At 44.4% G+C, this 20,620-nt stretch overlaps 1 protein-coding gene across 1 annotated transcript in view; it reads left to right on the plus strand.

The window, feature by feature from the left end:
- LOC135173789 (spindlin-Z) overlaps positions 1 to 20,620 on the plus strand; it is a 480,483-nt gene that overhangs the window by 455,009 nt on the left and 4,854 nt on the right. Inside the window, exons 4-5 of the mRNA XM_064140934.1 lie at positions 18,404 to 18,657; positions 19,521 to 19,754. Coding sequence (XP_063997004.1) covers positions 18,404 to 18,657; positions 19,521 to 19,754 — 488 coding nt within the window. The remainder of the gene's footprint in view (positions 1 to 18,403; positions 18,658 to 19,520; positions 19,755 to 20,620) is intronic.

A 20,620-nucleotide genomic window follows, 5' to 3' on the forward strand; every position in this document is an offset into this window, starting at 1 on the left:
TGCCTCTCTAATTTTTCCTCTACAAGACCTAGCAACTTCCTTGAACTTCTCCTGGGACACCTCCCCTCTTTTCCAAAGGTGATAGAGATAACTTATATTACAAAGGAATTAAAGATTACTTAGGTGTTGCTCTTAGGTATGAATTATTAATCACCCTCTCGGGATTCTGTCTCAGCGTGTGCCCAGTACTTGGGGTCTTTGCAGCTGGAGTCTGTCCCGGCTTGCAGGGAATGATAAGGCATTCCCAGTCTCTGGGTTAAATAGAGTTTTCTCTAACCTTCTCTCCTGGTGTGGTGTCTGCCTCGGAGCTGCTGCTTCTGGAAGCCGTGTGTCCAGGGATGGTCAGTTGGCCAGAATTCCAGGTGCAGGAGAAGGATTTGTCCGTGTAGCTTCTGACATGGTCTCACAGCTAGCAGACTGTGTTTGCAGGTTTGCAGACAGTCTGAGGGTCTGCTGGGCTCTGGGTCTTTCCAGACTTCCGGAACAGCTGGCAAGCAGGGTCTATGCCATGCTGCAGGGAGACAAACTCCATAGATAAATCGAGATAGCTCTAGGCTTACAGGGGGCTCTCGGCTCCCCATATATATATGAAGTGCAGGCATGAATGTGCTCTGCTTCTCAAAGGATTCGCAGGTAGCTTGACTGCGCCTTGAGATCAATGCATGAGGTCTGAGCCTCTGTAATGCTTGCAAGTGAGTAAGGCCTGATCCTGTGTCTAGGCCATGCAAGCAGGTCAGGGCAGCAAGGTGCTGCTGTGGATCAGAGCCAAGTCTAAATGCTCTAAGTTTCTGAACGGTTTGAACCTCTGGACCGTCTGACCACATGGTGCTGCTATGCACCCCTCTTTATGGACTCTGGGTGGAGATTCATGGCTCATTGGACATATAAAATGACCAATCAGGCTGGCAGTAAGCCAAACCTTGCCCCAATAGGCAGTGGAGACATGCCTGGACCCTCCCCAATAGGGGATTACCTGCCCGGACCTCAGGGGCACATGGGCTGGGCGTGTGTGTGTTACACGACCTGTTTTCTGCCTCGTGGGTCCTGGCAGAAAAACATGTCCAGGCATGTAGAGGCATGGTGAAGCCTCAGTTTTGGGGCTGCTGCCCCTCCACCACAGTCTCTTCAGTAGTTTCTTCCTTTACTGCTTAAGAGCAAAAAAATCTCTGTCCTGCATTGCACGCTGTTGCTGGGGGGGCACGGGGCGGGGCGCTGCATTTTGGATGACATACGTACCCTGGCAGTCGCGGGTTAAGAGGCGCCGCAGCACGCACGGCTGCTTGTGCTATTTTTGAAGTTTCCCAGTCGGCAGCTCTGCCACGGTTTCACTGAAACAAGAAGCGCCTGTCTGTCAAACACGTTCTCGATCACCTGTCTCACTGCTTGGGCCAATTCGCCTGCCGTAGCTTGATTACACGCATGCGCGGCATCTGCCACAAGAGTGTACTGCTGCTGAAGGTGCTTGATCAGCGGATGAACCACAGGCGCAGGAGGGGACAGCGGGGCGCTCAGAGTCGTCGGGCGCAGTAGCCTGTCCCGTTGTTTTGCACGTTTGGGTGTTCATTTTTCTAACATTTTAACCACTTGTTCTAGTGACCGTTTTGTATCATGAGCAGCAGCCGTGGGTGACTGATGGCCACTAACGCACATCGAGCCTCGAGAGCACATCCTTCAGGCTGCAGCACCACTGTCAGGCTTGGGGGTGTCAATGATCGTTCTGGCAAGCGAGTCCCCAGTCAGGGGGGCGGAGGCAGGGCTCGTGGTGGGCGACATGGCTGTCCGTCAGGATCATGTTCCACACTTTCTTTCAATTCCGCTATAGTGTTGGCAGTTTTCCTGGTAATGCCCTTGACTGGAGCGGCACGACTGAGTTCGAAAAAACGAGCTACGGAACTCTCTTTCTCTGCAGCTAGCAGCAACGGGGCACTTGGGGTGGGGGCAATGGCGGAGGCTGGTGCCGCGGCCGCTTCGGAACTTCCAGGAGCGGCCAGAAGCAACTGTGAAGCCGCCATCACAATGTTTCTTTCGGCTTTCATTTCTAGTAACGTATGTAGCACATCGCGCCAGGTGGAACCGAGCTTTTGAGCGATTTTAGAGTCCTTGCCATCAGTAACAACAGCATCCCGCTGCTCATCTCCAACCTCCCACCAAGCTTCCGGCTTAGAGATCATGGGAGACTCACACATATGACCCTGTGCTTGCACCCATGTCAGCAGCTCTCGGAGCTTTTTCATGTCTGACAGAACTTCTCTCTTAGAGAGTATACACGTCAGCAGGGACAGTGCCACATCCGTTTCCATGGCGGCCTTACCTGTTTAACTCGGAGTGCCCAACCACGGCATTGAGCATCCAAGCTATTGCCTCCCTTCCTCAGGCAACACCCTCTGGTCCGGTGTCATTGGCTGACGTTACTTTTCGATACGAAAATGTTCGCAGGGTGGTCGGCACGTTTGCCAACCCCGGCCCTCTTGAATGCGGTCCTTCCCGCTGCTGGCCTGCCTCGAGCTGACCTGAATGCCTGATTCACTGTTCAGGTGCCATTTGCTGGTGGAGCTTTCTTGCAAGAGGCGTGCAGAACTAAGATTGGTTGCATATAGAGGGTACAGGGTTACATGTGAGGCATACATAGGCTGATTTAACCATAACAATCTGAGGGTCGGCCTCTGGGGCTGGCTAACTCTGCCCACATGCAGCTGGCACTCCACCCCCTGCAGCTGCATGTGGGGGGTGCTACCCAGTGCCTGGTATCTTAACTGCCAAGACGGGCCCAAGGACACTTCCCAGCATGGGTTGCTCATGTTTATCATTTCATGTCCTCTACTAGCAGGAAATTCACCCACAGCCATTTACACTGAGGACATAACTGATAGATCAAGAACTACTGTTAGGACTTGGTGTTACCTGATTTTCCTGACTGCATGTTTGATTATATAGGACAACTGAAATGTCTAGGGGTTATAAATTTTATCCCAGTCTTTAAGAACATGCAAAAAATATAATTATTATAAAACAGAAGAGAAACACTTTGGATTTTCTGTTTATAGCATTTAAAAAGGTTACTTACATAGGTATTACTCTGCTTATTACAGATTCAGCATACTAATATACATAAAAAGAGGTCTGAGAAAAGTTATTTTTATCTTATATGGAAGTATAACGATAGCTGCTATTAACTGCTATTGCACACTCATTTTTGTATATTATCACATTCATTTTGAAGAAGGGTAATATGTAGAACTCTGAGAACTAACAATCAGTCAGCCCCACCTCTGTGCACAGTAAGATCAAGGACCAGATCCTTCTCCATGTTGAGACATATGGAAGGCAAAGATGTGATTAGAGATAGCTCACATGGCTTCATCAAGGGCAAATTGTGTCTGACTAATTTAGTGGCCTACAATGGAGTGACTGCATCAGCAGAAAAGGGGAGCACAACTTATGTTGTAATGAAGGGATAATTAATTAATGCAAGATTATATTTTCCCAAAATTAATATTGTTTATTAATTCTGATATTCAGAACTCTCACCACCACTGACCACTGATTTTAATAATAATTGGTTCTTCACATGGTCATGGAAACATTTTACAGAGGAATAACTAGATCTAGTAATAACTAGCAAAAAATATATAAACATTAATTGAACTCAATTGAACTGGAAGAGAAGGTTCCTGAGGTCAAATATAACTTGTCCACTAGATGGACTCAAGGAGCTCCTTTCTGCTTATAGCAAAAGGCAATGGTGAATTACAAGAGGCTTTAAGTATTTACTCACAAAATTATTATCTCCTGACTCACAGGACTAGCTACAGCTTCAGACAATACTCAGACACTTTAAGATAATTCTGTTACTGTCTTGTCAACCACTGAGGCTTCTGATTCTTCGCAGGCTGGGGAAAGGAGGCAGATGATCTCTGACCTTATCTCTTGGCTCCTCTGGATGATCTGACTTCCCATCTTGGCAGGAGACTTTCAGGTGCAGGCAGGATGTCTTGCGATGTGCAAGTCTCATCACGATGTCACGCTGGCTATACAGGCTGACTGCGTGGAGGCATTTATAGTCTGTTCTTGGTAAACTCGAGTCAGTGTAGTTTCCAGGCAAACAAATCCCGAGTATCAGGGTTTGCTACTTTGTGGCAGAGCTAGCTTATAGCTTAGCATAGCATGGCAAGATGCAATTAGGCAGTAAGGCAGTATACTGCCAGTAACAGAGAGCAATAGTAGCAGGCAACAGCAAGCATGAATGCAACAGCAGAGCACATTGTGTTTACTTGCATATCTCTTTTTATCAATGTAGCCCAAGACTAACGGGCCTTTGGACATAGAATAGCTGATCAGAATGGCAGTTATCCAAGCTTGACCATATTGGGTGAAACCATAGGCTTGCTTTACCCAAATGTGGGAAAAGCATAGGCCTTGCACAAGGCAGGCACAAGCTAAGCGTGTGTACCTTGTTTACCACAGGATGTAAACAAGTCCAGGCAAGCCAGAGTCCTTAGACTTGGTGGCTCCATGTTCTTTGTCCTCTTTCCTGTGGTTGCTTCTCCCCAAAACAGAAGGAGGGAGAGATGAAAAATATGCCTGGGCAAGACAGGACATGTATAAGCCAATATTTGGCCTATCAGGCCTACTGTGACATAGGGCATCTATGTAGACTTCTGTAAGGCCATCGATATGGTCTCTCACAACATTCTTGGCTCTAAACTGGAGAGAGATGGGTTCAACGGATGGACCTTTAGATGAATAAGGAACTGACTAATGACTGCATCCAAACAGTTGTAGTCAACATCTCAATGTCCAAGTTAAAACAGTAATGAGTGGTGTCCCTTGAGATTACATATTGGGACTAGTGCTCTTTAATATGTTCATTAATGACATAGTGGGATTGAGTGTATTCTTAGCAAGTTTGCAGATGACACCAAGATGAGTGGCACAGTTGATTTGCTTGAGGGAAGAGATGCTATCCAGAGGGACCTTGTCAGGTTTAAGGACTGGGCCCATGTGAGCCTCATGAGGTTCAACAGGGCTGAATGAAAGGTCCTGCACCTGGATCAGGGCAATCCACAGTATCAGTACAGACTGTGGGATGGATGAATTGAGAGCAGCCCTGTGAAAAAGGACCTGTGTGTACCAATGGGTTAAAATTTGTGCATGAGCCAATAATGTGCACTTGCAGCCCTGAAAGCAGATTGTATCCCTGGCTGCATAAAAAGAAATGTGAGCAGGAGTTCGATGGAGATGATTCTTCTCCTATATTCTACTCTGGTGAGATCCCACCTGGAGTACTGCATCCAGCTCTGGGGTCCCCAGTTCAAGGAAGGCCACAAAAATGATCAGAGGGCTGGAACAACTCTCCTATAAAGGCTGAGAGCTGGAGTTGTTGAGCCTGGAGAAGAGAAAACTCCAGGGAGACATTATTGTGGTTTTTTCAATATATAAAGGGGGCTAATTATGAGTAATTACGAGACTTTTCTGATATGATTGCTATTTGTGTCTTTTGAATCTGACATACATGGGCTGTTCTGTGAGCTTCCATTGCTCCTAGATACATTTCTTTTTGGTCACTGTTTACCGATCTAAGGATGGATGTTTTCTGCAACTGATTTTTTTTTAAGATATTGCTTTTAAGCATGATAGTGATATGTATATTTTATTGCCACTTAAGTGTACTGTCATGGGCTAAGTTGAATGTGCTGATATTCATACCGTGCTGCTGTTATGCCAGCTTCAAAATGAAAGTGCTGGCTGGAGCAAAGTATTATGGGGCTTGAAGTTCAGACTGTAACATGAGAGTCTTCCTATTCTGGTTGCTGGCTTGGGGTTCTGGGGTTTTTGGGTGTTCACTCTCTTCTGCTGGAATGTCAGCAGGATGGGGAGGGATGGGGGAGGAGCTCCCTGGCTTGGGTGCTTTTTTTGCAAATAGGCTATGGTAATTGTGTATTATGTTATCACGTTTATGTTAAACTCTTTTTATCTTTTCTTTTTCTATTTCAATTCTTTATCTCAACCCAGAGGCTTTTGTGTGTGTGTTACTTTTCCCTCACTTCTGTGTTGGGGGGAAACAGGAAGGTTAACCCATTCACAGCACTTTAACCTTTTACATATACTATAACTAGTAACTAATCCAGAAATTTATTTTGAAATTAGATAACATTTGTGAGAATTTTAATTATGCAAACCTCTAAATATAATTATTGGAATTAACATGCATATTGTAACATGCTGGATTAAAGATAATATACATTTATCACCAATGTACTGCCGCAATGTTCATATGTTGTATTCACAGCTGTCTGCTACTGGCTTTGAGTAGAATAAAACTTGTGTAACACTGTTTTAGTAGGTTGAAACAGTCAAATAACTTACGTGACTGTTTATCAGAGCAACTGATCTTCACCAGTAGGAATCTTTCTGTGAAAGTTGGTTTAAAAAAACAAGGATTAAATGTATATTTAATTTATTATCTGCTTTAAAGAGTAGACTTTCTATTTCTGTGGCCTTTGCATATATTTTTTCTTGTGTTATATTAAAAGGGAATGTTAGAAAAATCTTGTTGCTACCATGTGTCTTTAAAAACACTTAAAGTCAAAGATACTTGTAAGTGCATACAGAAGAGAAATTTCCTTCAGGTGACAGCATAGGTCAGGAAAAACAAATGCTTTGAAGAGTTTGATTCAATGTCATGGGTTTAGCCAACCAAATATGCAGATAAGTATTCAATAGCATACTGATATCATGCCAGATTTACAATGAAAGTGCTGTCTGGAGCAAAGTATCATGGGGCTTGTAGTTCAGACTGTAACATGAAAGGCTTCCTGTTTCCAGTTTTGGGGTGTTAGCTTTTTCTGCTGGATAGGTAGCAGGTGGGGGTAGGGGAGTTGTTTTATCACTGGCTTGTGCTGCTGCTTCTGCTTTTGCTGTGCTTTTCTGTGAAATAGGCTAAGGTAATTGTACATCATATCATCACATTAAATACTCCATATCTCAAATCAAGTTTTTTTTGTGTTAGTTTCCCTCCCATCTGTGTGTGTGTGGGGGGCTTGCTGCTTGTGAGAGCAGACTGTGAAACCAGGATAGTCTATTTTGGCAAGCCAGCCAGGACATGAGCTGGCCAGGACCTGAAAGGGTTGGGATAACCAGAAGCGAGATAATGAGAAGATTCAATTAAGATTTGTTAAAAAAGTTCTTCATACATTATTTTTTCTTGTGGTATGTTCGCTGTGTTGATGCATTTACTTTCTGGGGGTGGCTGTTAAATAAAATCTTATGTACTTGTACTGTATGTGCTCTTTCTAGGGGTGCTTATTACCTTAGGGGAATGGATTAATGCTATCAAATTTGGTTTACCTTATATTTGCTTTAGTATGTTCACCATGATAAGGCATTTAAGGCATTTACATTTCTGGTTATGTTACATAAGAACTTATGCACTTGTACCTCATGTGCCCTCTGAAGTGGTGCTATTTTTTACCTCAGCGAAAAAATGGCTTGAAGCTATGGCACTACTGTTCTGTTTATTGGCATGTCTGGCATGTTATGATTATGGCAGTGGTCAATTGGTTAAGCTGGCATTCATATGTGGTGTCATCATTTATCAGTAATATCACCCAACTGACAAATGGAACAATGGAGAATACTTTTGAATATTTTGAAGATTTTTAATATCCTTGGGACACTAATATCAGCCTGCTTCTGTTGCTGTCCCTCCTAAATGTGTACCTGGTCTTGACCATAGTAATACAAAACTTTCCCAACAGCATGTCATGGAGGGGTTTTCTCTGTTCCTCCTCTGTTAGGGGGAGGTGAGCAATTAATTTTTTATAAAAATATTTATTAAAATTCATATTTACAAATTTACATCACCTCTAACCACTATGAAATTCAATTTCGTTTGCAAAGTTATGAAAATAGCTTTGGGATATATTTACAGGGATTGATTATTAAATGGAATTATCAAATTATTAACAATTATTGACAGAGAGAAATATTTCTTAGGCTTAATGCCTCTTAACAACTCTAGTGTCTGCCCAGCAAGGGCTGAAACTGTGTGTGCTCGTTAGATAGAGATAACTTATATTACAAAGGTATTAAAGCTTACTTAGGTGTGATGGTCTTGAGTATTAATCATTAATCACCCTCCCAGGAATCTGTCTCAGCGTGTGCCCAGTATTGGGATCTTGAAGCTGGAGTCTGACCCGGCTTGCAGGGATGATAAAGGTTTTCCCAGTCTTCCCAGTCTCTGGGGTAAATAGAGTTTCTCTAACCTTTTCTCCTGGGATGACCTCTGTCTAGGAGCTGTTGCTTCTTCTGGATGCCGTGTCCAGGGAGGATCAGCCCGCAGGAATTCCAGGTGCAGGAGAAGGATTTGTCCGTGTGGCCTCTGACACGGTCTGTCAGCTAACAGGCTGCGTTTGCAGGTTTGCAGACCATCTGGAAAGGGGTCTGCTGGCTCTGGGTCTTTCCAGAGTTGCAGGATAGTTGGCAAGTAGTATTTATGCTGGGCAAGCAGGGTCTATGCCGTGCTGCATGGAGATTTAACTCCGTAGATGAATCAAGATAGCTCTAGGCTTTAGGCAGGGGGTCTTGGCTCCCCATATATGTATGAAGTGCAGGCATGAATGTGCTCTGCTTTTCAGAGGGCTCGCATATAGCGTGACTGCGCCTTGAGATCAATTCATGAGGTCTGGGCCTCGGTAATGCTTGCAGGTGAGTGAGGCCTGATCCTTTGTCTAGGCCAATGCAAGCAGGTCAGTGCAGCAAGGTGCTGCTGTGGATCAGAGCTGAGTCTAAATGCTCTAAGCTTCTGAACTGGTAAACACTCTGGACCGTCTGAACAGAATGAACATGTGGTGCTGCTGTGCACCCCTCTTTAAAGGCTCTGGGGCCGAGATTCGTGGCTCGTTGGACATCTAAAATGACCAATTAGGCTGGCCGTAAGCCAAACCTTGCCCCTATAGGCAATAGAGACATGCATGGACCCTCCCAATAGGGGATTACCTGCCCGGACCTCAGGGGTACACAGGCTGGGCGTGTGTGTGTTACACAATTTGTTTGCTGCCTCGTGGGTCCTGGCAGAAGAACATGTCTGGCATGTAGAGGCATAGAAAAGCCTCAGTTTTGGGGATACTGCCCCTACACCACACAGCACCATTTGAAGGTCTTCCCTGAGGCTGGATAATTATGAGTGGCAGGGTTTGTGGGAGAGTATGGGAAAGTGCCTAGGATGGTGGTCACCTCTGATTTCTTGGAATTTTACCCCTGAACAAGCGCAAAATCCTGTCAAACTGGTAAAATATTTGGAAAAAGTTCCCAAGACACAGAAATCATGTGATGCGTTGGGGCCTAGCCCGTCCCGTACTTATAAAACCCTTGTCATCACTGTTCTAAGCACTCAGGGTCAATAGAAGGTCTCTGGACCTACAGGCAGACCAGCAGGCACCACAGCTAGTCAGACCCCAGCTGCAGGCATGGCAGCAGCCTGGGCCACTGTCAGTCACCCTTGTACGGAAAAAGAAATATACAAGGAAAGCACCTCATCTTGCAAAGGGTGAGGATGAATAAGGATTATCACAGGAACAAGAGGAAGAGCAGTAGTCAGTCTTTATATCTGTCCTTGAAAGATAACCAAGGGAAATGGTTGATGAAATGGCTAGCAGGCTCCAGAAATGCAAACAAAGTCTCTCTTCTTCTGTACAGGCCTGTGTTTTAGCCATGAAGGAACTGTCCCAGGAGATCCATCAACTCTAAAAGAACATGTTCTGTTTCCCACCTGTATGGTCCCATGTTTCAGCTATTAGGAACAGGCACTTTCCTGTCTGTCAGTGAAAATCACGGCCAGAGACACGCTACACACACCGATGTGGTTACAAGTCATGCTCCCGTTTATTGCAGTGATACAGTGCATTATATGCTAACTTAGAAGAGGCGTGCACAGCTATCTTTATTAGGATTGGCACATGTGGAAGGTACAGATAGGCTTAAGGCTATGTGTGAGGCACAGATCCTCCATCTTTGCAGCTGAAGAGTTAACTTTCCACATAGATGCTTCAAGAGATGACAGTTCTACTTCATTCGGCTTATCAGTGGTTGTAATCACAAGTCTCTGAATAGAGGTAAAAATTCCTGAAATACCTTTGCGGCTTCTGCCGATGGCTTCCTATTACTCTCCTCATCTTGTCTGTAAAGGCAAACTCATGAGTCTTTGGAGCCCTGGCTTCTGTCATCCCTCAGGGCTTTTCTCACCACATCCCAGGTTATTGTAAGAATGCTCTTGCACAGCAAACATAACTTTTAAAGTACATCTCTCACAGAGAGAAAAAGGTTTGAAGAAGCTCTTACGACTATTTCCATCTCCCCCTTCTAGTACTTCAGCGTCAGATTTTTCACAGGTGATAACACAGTAAGTTCCGAAAACTTTTCAAAGCGAGAAGCCTCTTTGCCGTCCTTGCCATCTGAATGTTTATCGCAGGTCGGGTAGTTACCGGTCATTTCGACAGGAAAAGCAGAAGTGGCAATGAGAGTGTGCGAGGCAGCCATAGTGATCCGTTGTTTTGCTTTCATTGCTCTTCATGTGGTAATTACGTCCCTCCAAGTTGGACCCAGGTCCCTAGCCGCCTCGTTAGCTGTATCACCAGTGACAGTGGCATCCCATAGGGCACTATCAATGTCACTCCACTCATGCGGACTAAGGAATAGGGGAATTTCTGACATGTACCCCTTGCCCTTATCCCAGTTAATCAACTCACAGACTTCATGCTGGCTAGCAGAGACGGTTCTCAGAGAATATGCACGCTAGCAAAATCGAACTGTCGCTTCCAATTCCATTGCGACCGGTCCTACCGTGCAGAGGTCTAGGTCCAGATTCCGGATTCCGGATTCCAGATTCCAGCTCATGCGTGCCCATTGCCTCACAGTGCCGCCCTTCTGCTGCACGTGTCACCCATCCCTGTCTTCGTGTTCCGCAAAGATTTGGGACTGCTACCTGTTGTGGTTTCTAAAGATAGCGACAGAAATTAAATTCTAAAATGAAATTGGAGAAAAAATACAGAATTATATTTGGACAGAGATACAGAGAGAGACATTACAAAGCAATTGCCGCATCCCTGGCAAACCCCCTTGAATTTTCCCCCATCCCAAAAACTAAATCTAATACTCCCCAGTGCTCCAATCCCCCCCCCCCCCCCCCCCCCCCCCCAATGCCTCTGCCATCCAAAGAGGCTTAAACAAGCCTCTGGAGGCCTACTGCTTACATGTTCTTCCCAATAAAATGGCTCACACCACACACACAGGGCAGGAGGAGGAAAGGAGAATGAACTGACCTTGTTGTGAGTTTATAAAGAGATAGCAGAATTATGGGATTGAATAACAATCTTCTAGTCCCCAGGAAATTTTTTAACCCTACAGTCTCAACCTGGGACATTCCACCCCTATATTCAGTCCCATACTTCCTGCTCATCACACTACTCATCTAACTAGAAACAGGTTCTCTATATAGTGAATAGTGCCATCCAAATCCTGTATTGTTCCGCTGCTTTTCTTCAAACCCATCTGTCGCTCAGATCCTGGATACAACTCTTCTCATTGAATGGGACTTCTCCAATGACATCCACTATCTGAAAAAAAACCTCAATAACAACTTGTACATAATTTAAACTCAAACTGTCTCAGTCCAATTCAGAATTCCATTGTAGAACGTGTTTGATCTGACCATCTTCCTGCATTGTCCAACATACATGTCCTGGACTTCCCCCACCAGGAAATAACCACCCCTTGGACAGGTTGTATCCCCACCCAAAAGGCAGAAAACACCCATACAATTTTCCTCAAAAATTTCACAAACAAAGGAACTCTATTCCCATCTGCATTGTGCTCAGCAGCACTCAACATCAAATAATGGACAGTCCCAGTCCATTCTCATTCAAATCTTTGCAGTCCATGCATCCAAACAACTGCCTGCTGCAAAGTCTCAATTACTCATGTCAGATTCTCTTAGAGTCCCTCTCAGCACAATATGGGTCAGCCCACAATCATCTCCAATGGCGTGTCTCCACCCCTGGGGCAGTCAAATGGGGCAACTAAGTCCAGTTCACTTCTATTCTTCAAGCTGTTGCTCCAGTTTGCTTCTCACGCATGCAGGAGTAAAGATCCCTTCGTCACAGATGAATTCCATCTCTCTGTCACAGATGAGTTCCAGTATCTACAAGAGTCCCATGCTTCTACTTGTCTCTTGTACCAGGCCATCCACCACCCCTGAGAGTTTCGTCCTGCAGTTCCTCTGCTCTACCTGCACAATCAGAAGTGAACCAGCTACACCACCAGTCTGTGCCCTTGTCTTCCTTCCCCAATGTAAACAAAACAGTTTTGAATTTTATTTAACGTTTCCCAGCACCTCTCCCTCCACCTTTTCAACAGACAACTGAGAAGGAGGAGGATCTGGTGGCGGATGAGGAGGAGGTGGCAGAATAGGGAAGAAAACCTCTATGGGATCAGTTCCATTCACAGGAACCACTGCCTGACCAGCAGTGTCCATCCTCACCACTGCCTCACTGGCCAGAGGAGGCACTACTGTCAGGGTACCCTTGCGGCTTGCCCTGCCACTTGAACTTGGCTCCAAGGCTGCCACTGCTGCTTCTGCCACCGCTGGAAACCCAGCGGGGATACGTGGGGACACACTGCCCTTTGCCGCTAGTCCTGGCTGGCTACCCTGTACAGAACCTTCAGGAGTGTGTGGGAAGCAGGGCAAACCGACAGTTTCGCCACAGTAAAGTTAAGGCTGACTTGCAGCGGGGGAAGGGGATCCCCATCGCTGCTCTCCGAATCTTCCCCAGCAGGGCACACTCCAAATGCAGACTTGTGGGAATGCAGAATGCAGAAGAGTTGTGGGGTGCAGGTGAGCTGTGGGAACGGAGTGAAGTGACAACAGGCAGATCCTTGTAACAACAGACCTTGGGTCTCACATGCAGCTGGCCACCTTATCTCAGAAGGGGTAGATAATGGACACTTCGCTAACGAGAATAACAAGGCATGTATGTATGCAGATGTGGTGGGTTGTTCCTGACTAATTATGCTAATATGTAGGCATGAGCTCTACTGGCTGAGTGTATGTGCTAGTTTGAAGCAAGCTAGAATGTTTTGGTGAAAAGAACTAGATAATAGGCTGTGAAAAGTAAAACAATGGTTGTGTCTCCTTCCCTCATCAGTCTCGCTGAGAGTTCTGGGAAGAAGAAGTAAACATTAGATAACATTCTCCATTTTGTCTTTCATTCTGATTTTGCCTTCAGACCACGCCACATCTCCTTAACCTCACTGCCACTAACCTTCCTTCTTAACCTCTTGGCTGCACCTCTTTTCTTTTCTCAGGATTGGGGTAAGGTTGAGAGGGGCCAGGGGAGGTGCTGGGGTGGTTGAGAACCCCTCCTGGGGACTCAGGTTTCTGGGAGGGGAGTTGTGCTTCTGTATTACTTTTTCTTTGTATATAACTGTATATATTGTAAATATCTGCTTGTATATTGTGCTGCTTGTAAATAAATAGCTTCATTTATATTCCTGGAGCCCGTCTGAGTTAGCTGGGGCAAATTCAAAAGTGTGGGGGGGCGGTTAACAGCCTAAACCATCACACTGTATATATTCACGCTGATACATCAATAAAATGGGCTTCTGCATAATTCACATTGAATCGTCTGAAGACCCTCGTGGCTGGCCCAACACCATATTGGTCTATGGGCTTGTTTACCATGGCTCCTGCACCAAGCAGAGATAGCAGGCAGCGTGGCCTGCAACACAAACTCGTCATTTACAGCCCCAGCCTGCCCGTTCACACTGCCTGTGCTGGGACAAGAATGGTACCGAGGCACAGCTGTTTCTTCTGGAGTCACCAGCTCATCCCCTGAATAGGGAGTGGCTGCACCCAGCAAGAGGATGGCTGCCACAGCAATCAGCCCCCCAAGAAGGATGGGGCTGCTTCCGTGTGGTACCATATTTGAAACACTGTCCGGACTCGGAGCTACGGGACCATAGGAAGCTACCAGCATGGCCAGAGCTGCCTGTGTTTCCACCATCTGCGAATTCCAATCAGGTTTGCCTGCTCCGCTCTACCCCACCCCTCCAGCTCATCCTGTGCAGTGCTGCTCGGCACTGTGCTGTGGGTCAGCACAAGCCATGGCTGCTCCAGGGGCGGGGGAACCATATAATCTTCAGCCACCTCAGGCCTTTCAACTCGCTTCTTGCCGCTTCCTTTTACCCCTCCACCACCCAAGAGGGGAGCGGCTCACTTCTCCAAACCTTCCAATTCTCCATTCCAACTTCACTAAGAGGCACCATTTTCCCTAAGCTTTAATTCTGTATTTTCTCCAATTCAGTCTATGCAAACCAGCTACCATCTCATTCCCCGTACAGGCCGCCAATTATTCTGTCGTGGTTTTTAAATTAAACTCTCAAATGAAATTGGAGAAAAAAATACAGAATTATATTTGGACAGAGATACAGAGAGAGACATTACAAAGCAATTGCCACATCCCTGGTAAAACCCCTTGAATTTTCCCCCATCCCAAAAACTAAATCTAATACTCCCCAGTGCTCCAGTCCTCCCCCCCCAATGCCTCTGCCATCCAAAGAGGCCAAAACAAGCCTCTGGAGGCCTACTGCTTACATGTTCTTCCTGATAAAGTGGCTCCTGCCACACACACAGGGCAGGGAAGAGGAGGAAATGAGAACGAACTGACCTTGTTGTGAGTTTATAAAGAGATAGCAGAATTATGGGATTGAATAACAATCTTCTAGTCCCCAGAAAATCTTTTAACCCTACAGTCTCAACCTGGGACTAATGCCGATCTGGTCCAGCCTGTTTGGGCACCATTTGTTGGTGAAAATCACGTCCAGAGTCACGCTGCACACACCAATGTGGTTACAAGTTGTGCTCCCGTTTATTGCAGTGATACAGTGTATTATATGCTAACTTAGAAGAGACATGCACAGCTAGCTTAATTAGGATTGGTACATGTGGAAGGTACAGATAGGCTTTAAGGCTATGCATGAGGTATAGATAGGTTAAACTTATATAAACAATTTGTAGGGTCAGCCTCCTGCGTCCAGCAGACCCTGCCTCCTTGCAGCTGGACGTGGGGGTTGTTTCATCAACTTAGTTCCTGCCTCCGAGATGAGCTCAAGGACACTTCTTCGCAGCACGGGTTGCTCATGTTTAGCAATTTGTGTCCTCTGTCAGCAAGAAATCTATCCACACCTGTCCAAGAGAGAGAATCTAGGAGGCACACACCATGGCATACCCTGTAGTTTTACTTACATGACCATGGGGACAACTGAGTAAGTGGGATGGAAAACCCACTTCAGACCTAACTGCACAAGTCTGATTTACAAATAAATTCTGCCCTAGTTTTCCAGTGGAAAATTGACCAACAAGAGCAGAACTGATACTGCTTCTGATCCTCCTGAAGGGACTTCCAATGCATAGAAAAGACTGGATGAGGCACTTAGTGCCATGGTCTAGTTGATTGGATAGGGCTGGGTGATAGGTTGGACTGGATGATCTTGGAGGTCTCTTCCAACCTGGTTGATTCTATGATTCTATGATATGATTCACAGGACACAAGTGGTTCCAGTCAGAATCAGGGGGGCCCTGCCTGCAACCAGATGGAGAAGGACAACTGAGTTTATTGGACTGTATAGATCCAATGGCTTAGCAAGTTTAACCCACAAGCGTATAAAGCTTTAGTAGATATAGGTGCACAGTGTAATTTGATGCTATCAAACTACAAGAGGTGGAAACCATCTATATTTCTGATGTGACAAAGGGATCTCAACAGCTGGATGTGTAGGAAGCAGAACACTATAATGCAAGCCACAGTTTGCTTTCATTTGGAGGGATGGAAGGAGTCATTGGAATCAACTGCCCCAGGGGTGGAACCACAGTCCTACTGACTGGAAAAGGGGAAACATAACCTTTTTTCAAAAAGGGAAAAAATGAAGATCTAGGGAACTATAGGCCAGTCAGTCTCACCTCTGTGCCTGGTAAGATCATGGAGCAGGTCCTCCTGGAGGCACTGCTAAAGCAGAAGAATAGCAAAGAGGTGATTTGGTACAACCAACATGGCTTCACCAAGGACAAATCATGCCTGACAAACCTGGTGGCCTTCTATGAAAAGGCCACAACATTAATAGACAAGGGACGAGCAACTGACATAATCTACCTGGACCTGAGCAAAGCTTTCGACACTGTCCCGCACAACATCCTGGTCTCCAAACTGGTAAAACATGGGTTCAATGGATGGACAACTCAGTGGATTAAAAACTGTCTTGACGGCCACACCCAAAGAGTGGCTGTCAATGGATCCATGTCCAAGTGGAGGCCATTGACAAGTGGAGTACCTCAAGGATTAGTACTGGGACTGGTCTTGGTCAACATCTTTGTCGGTGACATGGACAGTGGCATTGAGTGCCCCCTCAGCAAGTTTGATCATGACACCAAGCTGTGTGGTGGAGCAGACACACTGGAGGGAAGGGATGCCATCCAGAGGGGCCTGGACAGGTGGACAGGCTGGAGAGGTGGGCACAAGCCAACCTCGTGAGGTTCAACAAGACCAAGTGCAAGGTCCTGCACCTGGGTCTTCCCAAGCACAAATACAGACTGGGCAGTGACTGGCTTGAGAACAGCCTTGGGAAGAGGGACTTGGGAGTGCTGGTGGATGAGAATCTCAACATGAGACAGCAGTGTGCACTTGCAGCCCAGAAAGCCAACCGTATCCTGGGCTGCATCAAGAGCAGTGTGGCCAGCAGGTCAAGGGAGGTGATTTTGCCCCTATACTCCATCTGGCGAGACCCCACATGGAGTACTGCATCCAGTTCTGGAACCCCTATTACAAGAGGGATATAGACATGCTGGAACATGTCCAGAGAAGGGCCACTAGGATGATCAGAAGGCTGGAGCACCTCTGCTGTAAAGACAGACTGAGAGAGTTGGGCCGGTTCAGTCTGGAGAGGAGAAGACTCTGAGGTGACCTTACTGTGACCTTCCAGTATCTGAAGGGGGCCTACAAGAAAGCTGGGGAGGAACTTTTTAGGATGTCAGTAGTGATAGGAGTAGGGGGAATGGAGCAAAAATAGAAGTGAGTAGATTCAGATTGGATGTTAGGAAGTTGTTCTTCACCATGAAGGTGGTGAGACATGGGAATGGGTTGCCCAGGGAGGTGGTGGAAGCCTCATCCCTGGAAGTCTTCAAGCCTAGGCTGGATGGGGCTCTGAGCAACCTGATCTAGTGTGAGGTGTCCTTGTTCATGGCAGGGGGATTGGAGCTAAATGATCCTTGAGGTCCCTTCCAGCCCTGACAATTCTATGATTCTATCATTTGGACTGATTAAGGACCCATCCAGACTACTGGAATAGAGCATCTGCAGCAGGAAGCCTGTTGTGTACTATAAGGCATTCTCATTTTGAGCAAGTATGGACAGTGAATGATGCATGATGTATGATGTATGTTGTGTGATGTTAATTGCTACTGGGCATGACATGTGATATAGAATAAGGGGCGGAGAATGTAATGGAAATCTACTGATAAGTATTTGATATCATGCTGATGTCATGCCAGCTTTAAAATGGAAGTGCTGACTGGAGCAAAGTATCATGGGTCTTGTAGTTCAGATTATACCATGAGAGGCTTCCTGTTTCCAGTTGCTGCTTCCATTTTCCCATTTTGGGGTGTTGTTTTCTGCTGTATAGGTGGGGGGCTTGGGGGAGTTGTTTTATCACTGGCTTGTGCTGCTGCTTCTGCTTTTGCTGTGCTTTTCTGTGAAATAGGCTAAGGAAGTGATACATCATATCATCTCATTAAACACTCCTTATCTCAACCTAGGGCTTTTTGTGTTACTTTCCCTCATGTCTGTGTTTGAGGGGGGGGGCTTGCTGCTCATGAGAGCAGACTGCGAAACCAGGAAAGTCAATCACTTCCAATGTTTCCACTGACTTTTCCCTCCTGGGGTAAGGAAATTATGTTTGCTGTTCTGCAGAGAACAACAAAGTAGCAAAAGTACAATACCTAAAAAGGTAACATTGCTCTGAGCAAGCAAGTTTTACTTTTGATGTTCAATGTAGCAACAACTAATATAGTTCTTTTTGCTTAAGCAAGCTAATTTTAGAAACTACTGTTATGAAAGCAACTTTATACAAAATGTTTACAATGTTCTGCTAATTTTTGGTGTGGGATTCTTTTCTTGTTCCAGTACAGTGTAATATGCTTTATACCCTAATCTGAATAAGGTACATGAAGCTGTGTTAGAATTTAATGTATCTTTATTAATATATAGTAATATATTGTTTCCTTAAATCCTATATCTCTTGTCCAAAGCAGAATTTTGAGTATGTACTTGTTTAATATTATGTTTGTATCTGTGTACAGAAAGCATAGAAACAATGTTGGACCAAGCAAACCTATTTCTCAGCCACGAAGAAACATTGTAGGCTGCAGAATACAACATGGCTGGAAAGAAGGGAGCGGACCTGTAACACAATGGAAGGGCACGGTTCTTGATCAAGTTCCTGTAAATCCCTCTCTCTATCTTATAAAGTATGATGGATTTGATTGTGTGTATGGACTAGAACTGCACAAAGATGAAAGAGTTTCAGCACTTGAAGTCCTTCCAGATAGAGTTGGTAAGAGGTTTTTTTCCTATATGTGCATATGTTGTCAGAACATTGAAAATTTGTTAAATTACATTTCATCACATGGCAGATAATCTAAATGATCTAATTTTTCCTGATTTTGCAAAGATTTGATGATACTGGAGAGCCTAGTGGTGTATTTTGTCTTTAAATGGTGTGCAATAAATTCTGTAATTTTTTTTTTAGAGTCTCTTCCTTAACAAGCTTATGTACATGTAACATTGGTATTTCCATTAAAATTTAAACTCTGAGCCAGCTCAGAAATGTCCCGGCTATGTTGTCTTATGTGGTTGACAGCAATAATGTGTGTGTTTATTTTTTTCATGTGCTTTCCCTAGGTAGTAAAACAAACGGGGGGGGGGGGCATTTTCTAAGTTAAATAACTTGAATAATAACAAGTATTTATTGTTTGTTGGAATTTGCACTGAATTGTTTAACTGTGGAGTTTTCCAAACTGTAAAGCTGAAAGTTTACCTGGATAATTACCTATTTCTGAATTGAATAAGTTCTTTTTTTTTCCCAACTGCAAAGACATTAGTAGCAGCCTCTAGAATGAGGTCAGAGGAAACAAAACTGAACACCTTCATTAATAACATCATACAGCTGTTCCATGATTTAACTTCTCTTCCTTCCCCCCATGATACAAATATTTTAAATTATCAGTAAGAGTGTTAACATACTTCAAGTTCTGTAGTTTTACTCTTCAACTCTCTGGAATGGACAGTATTTGTTTTGCATGTGAATTGATTAACTTTCAAGCAAATTTATTAACGAGTCTGGATAAAGATTATTTTTTACAAAGACTTCTTTCTGTGCTTTTGAATGGACATACTTATGAACTACTACCGTTTCAGCTTCATCTCGAATTAGCGATGCCCACCTGGCAGACACAATGATTGGCAAAGCTGTGGAACACATGTTTGAAACAGAGGATGGCTCAAAGGATGAATGGAGGGGGATGGTCTTGGCTCGAGCTCCTATTATGAACACGTGGTTTTATATTACTTATGAGAAAGATCCTGTCTTATACATGTACCAACTCTTAGATGACTATAAAGAAGGTGACCTTCGCATTATGCCTGATTCCAGTAAGTAGACCAGCTACTTTTTTTTTCTTCTGGAAAACTGCATCTGTCTTTGGTTTATGGTTTATGTATGGAAAAGAGTTGACAAACAAGGATCTTTTTAAGTACTAACAAAGGTTATAGCATAGCTGAAAATACATCTGTATTAAACAATTTCTGAAATGTTTTACTTGAATCAGTAGTGAAATAATGCAATAAATACTTGAAAATACTTTTCCACAGTAATTGCTAATTCTGATAAAGATATGCATGCTATTGTGGAAGAGATTACATTTAGATTTTTTTTAAAGTAGAAACTGACAAACTAGAAGCCCTCCATTGTTAAAAATAAAGAACCATATCAAAGAGTTGTATTTCTAAAGCAGCTTGTATAAGAATAATGTTTTGGATAGGCATCTTCAGTTTGGAAAGCTTTTGAATAGTTTTTTTGAGGAAAGAAGCAATAATATTTTGAAAACTCATTTTTTCTCATGTTTAAACACACAAACAGGAAAAAAATCAATAGATTAGGAGGGATATTATTTTTTCCTTTCTTGAAGTGAAAGTTATTGATTTTTCCCCTATAAATATAGTATAAGGATTTCCACAGAATCAGTATTGTTCAAGAGATTTGAATAGCTAGTACAAAAGGAAAATAAAGTTTGTAAGGAATACTGTGCTCTCGTTTCTCTCCTGAACCACAAAAACAATTCTCTGTCAGAGATGAAATTTTGGCTTTAAAGTTAATTACTAATTAGATAACTAGTGTTTGTCTATGCAATGCATTACATAAATATTATTTTAAACTCACTCACTGAATTTCTGAGAATGTCTTCCTTCAGATTTACCATTGATAACAAATAGTCTGATGTCTGAGTAAACAAGTTGCT

The sequence above is a fragment of the Pogoniulus pusillus genome (assembly GCF_015220805.1).
Source record: "Pogoniulus pusillus isolate bPogPus1 chromosome W unlocalized genomic scaffold, bPogPus1.pri SUPER_W_unloc_1, whole genome shotgun sequence".
Taxonomy (NCBI): Eukaryota; Metazoa; Chordata; class Aves; order Piciformes; family Lybiidae; genus Pogoniulus; species Pogoniulus pusillus.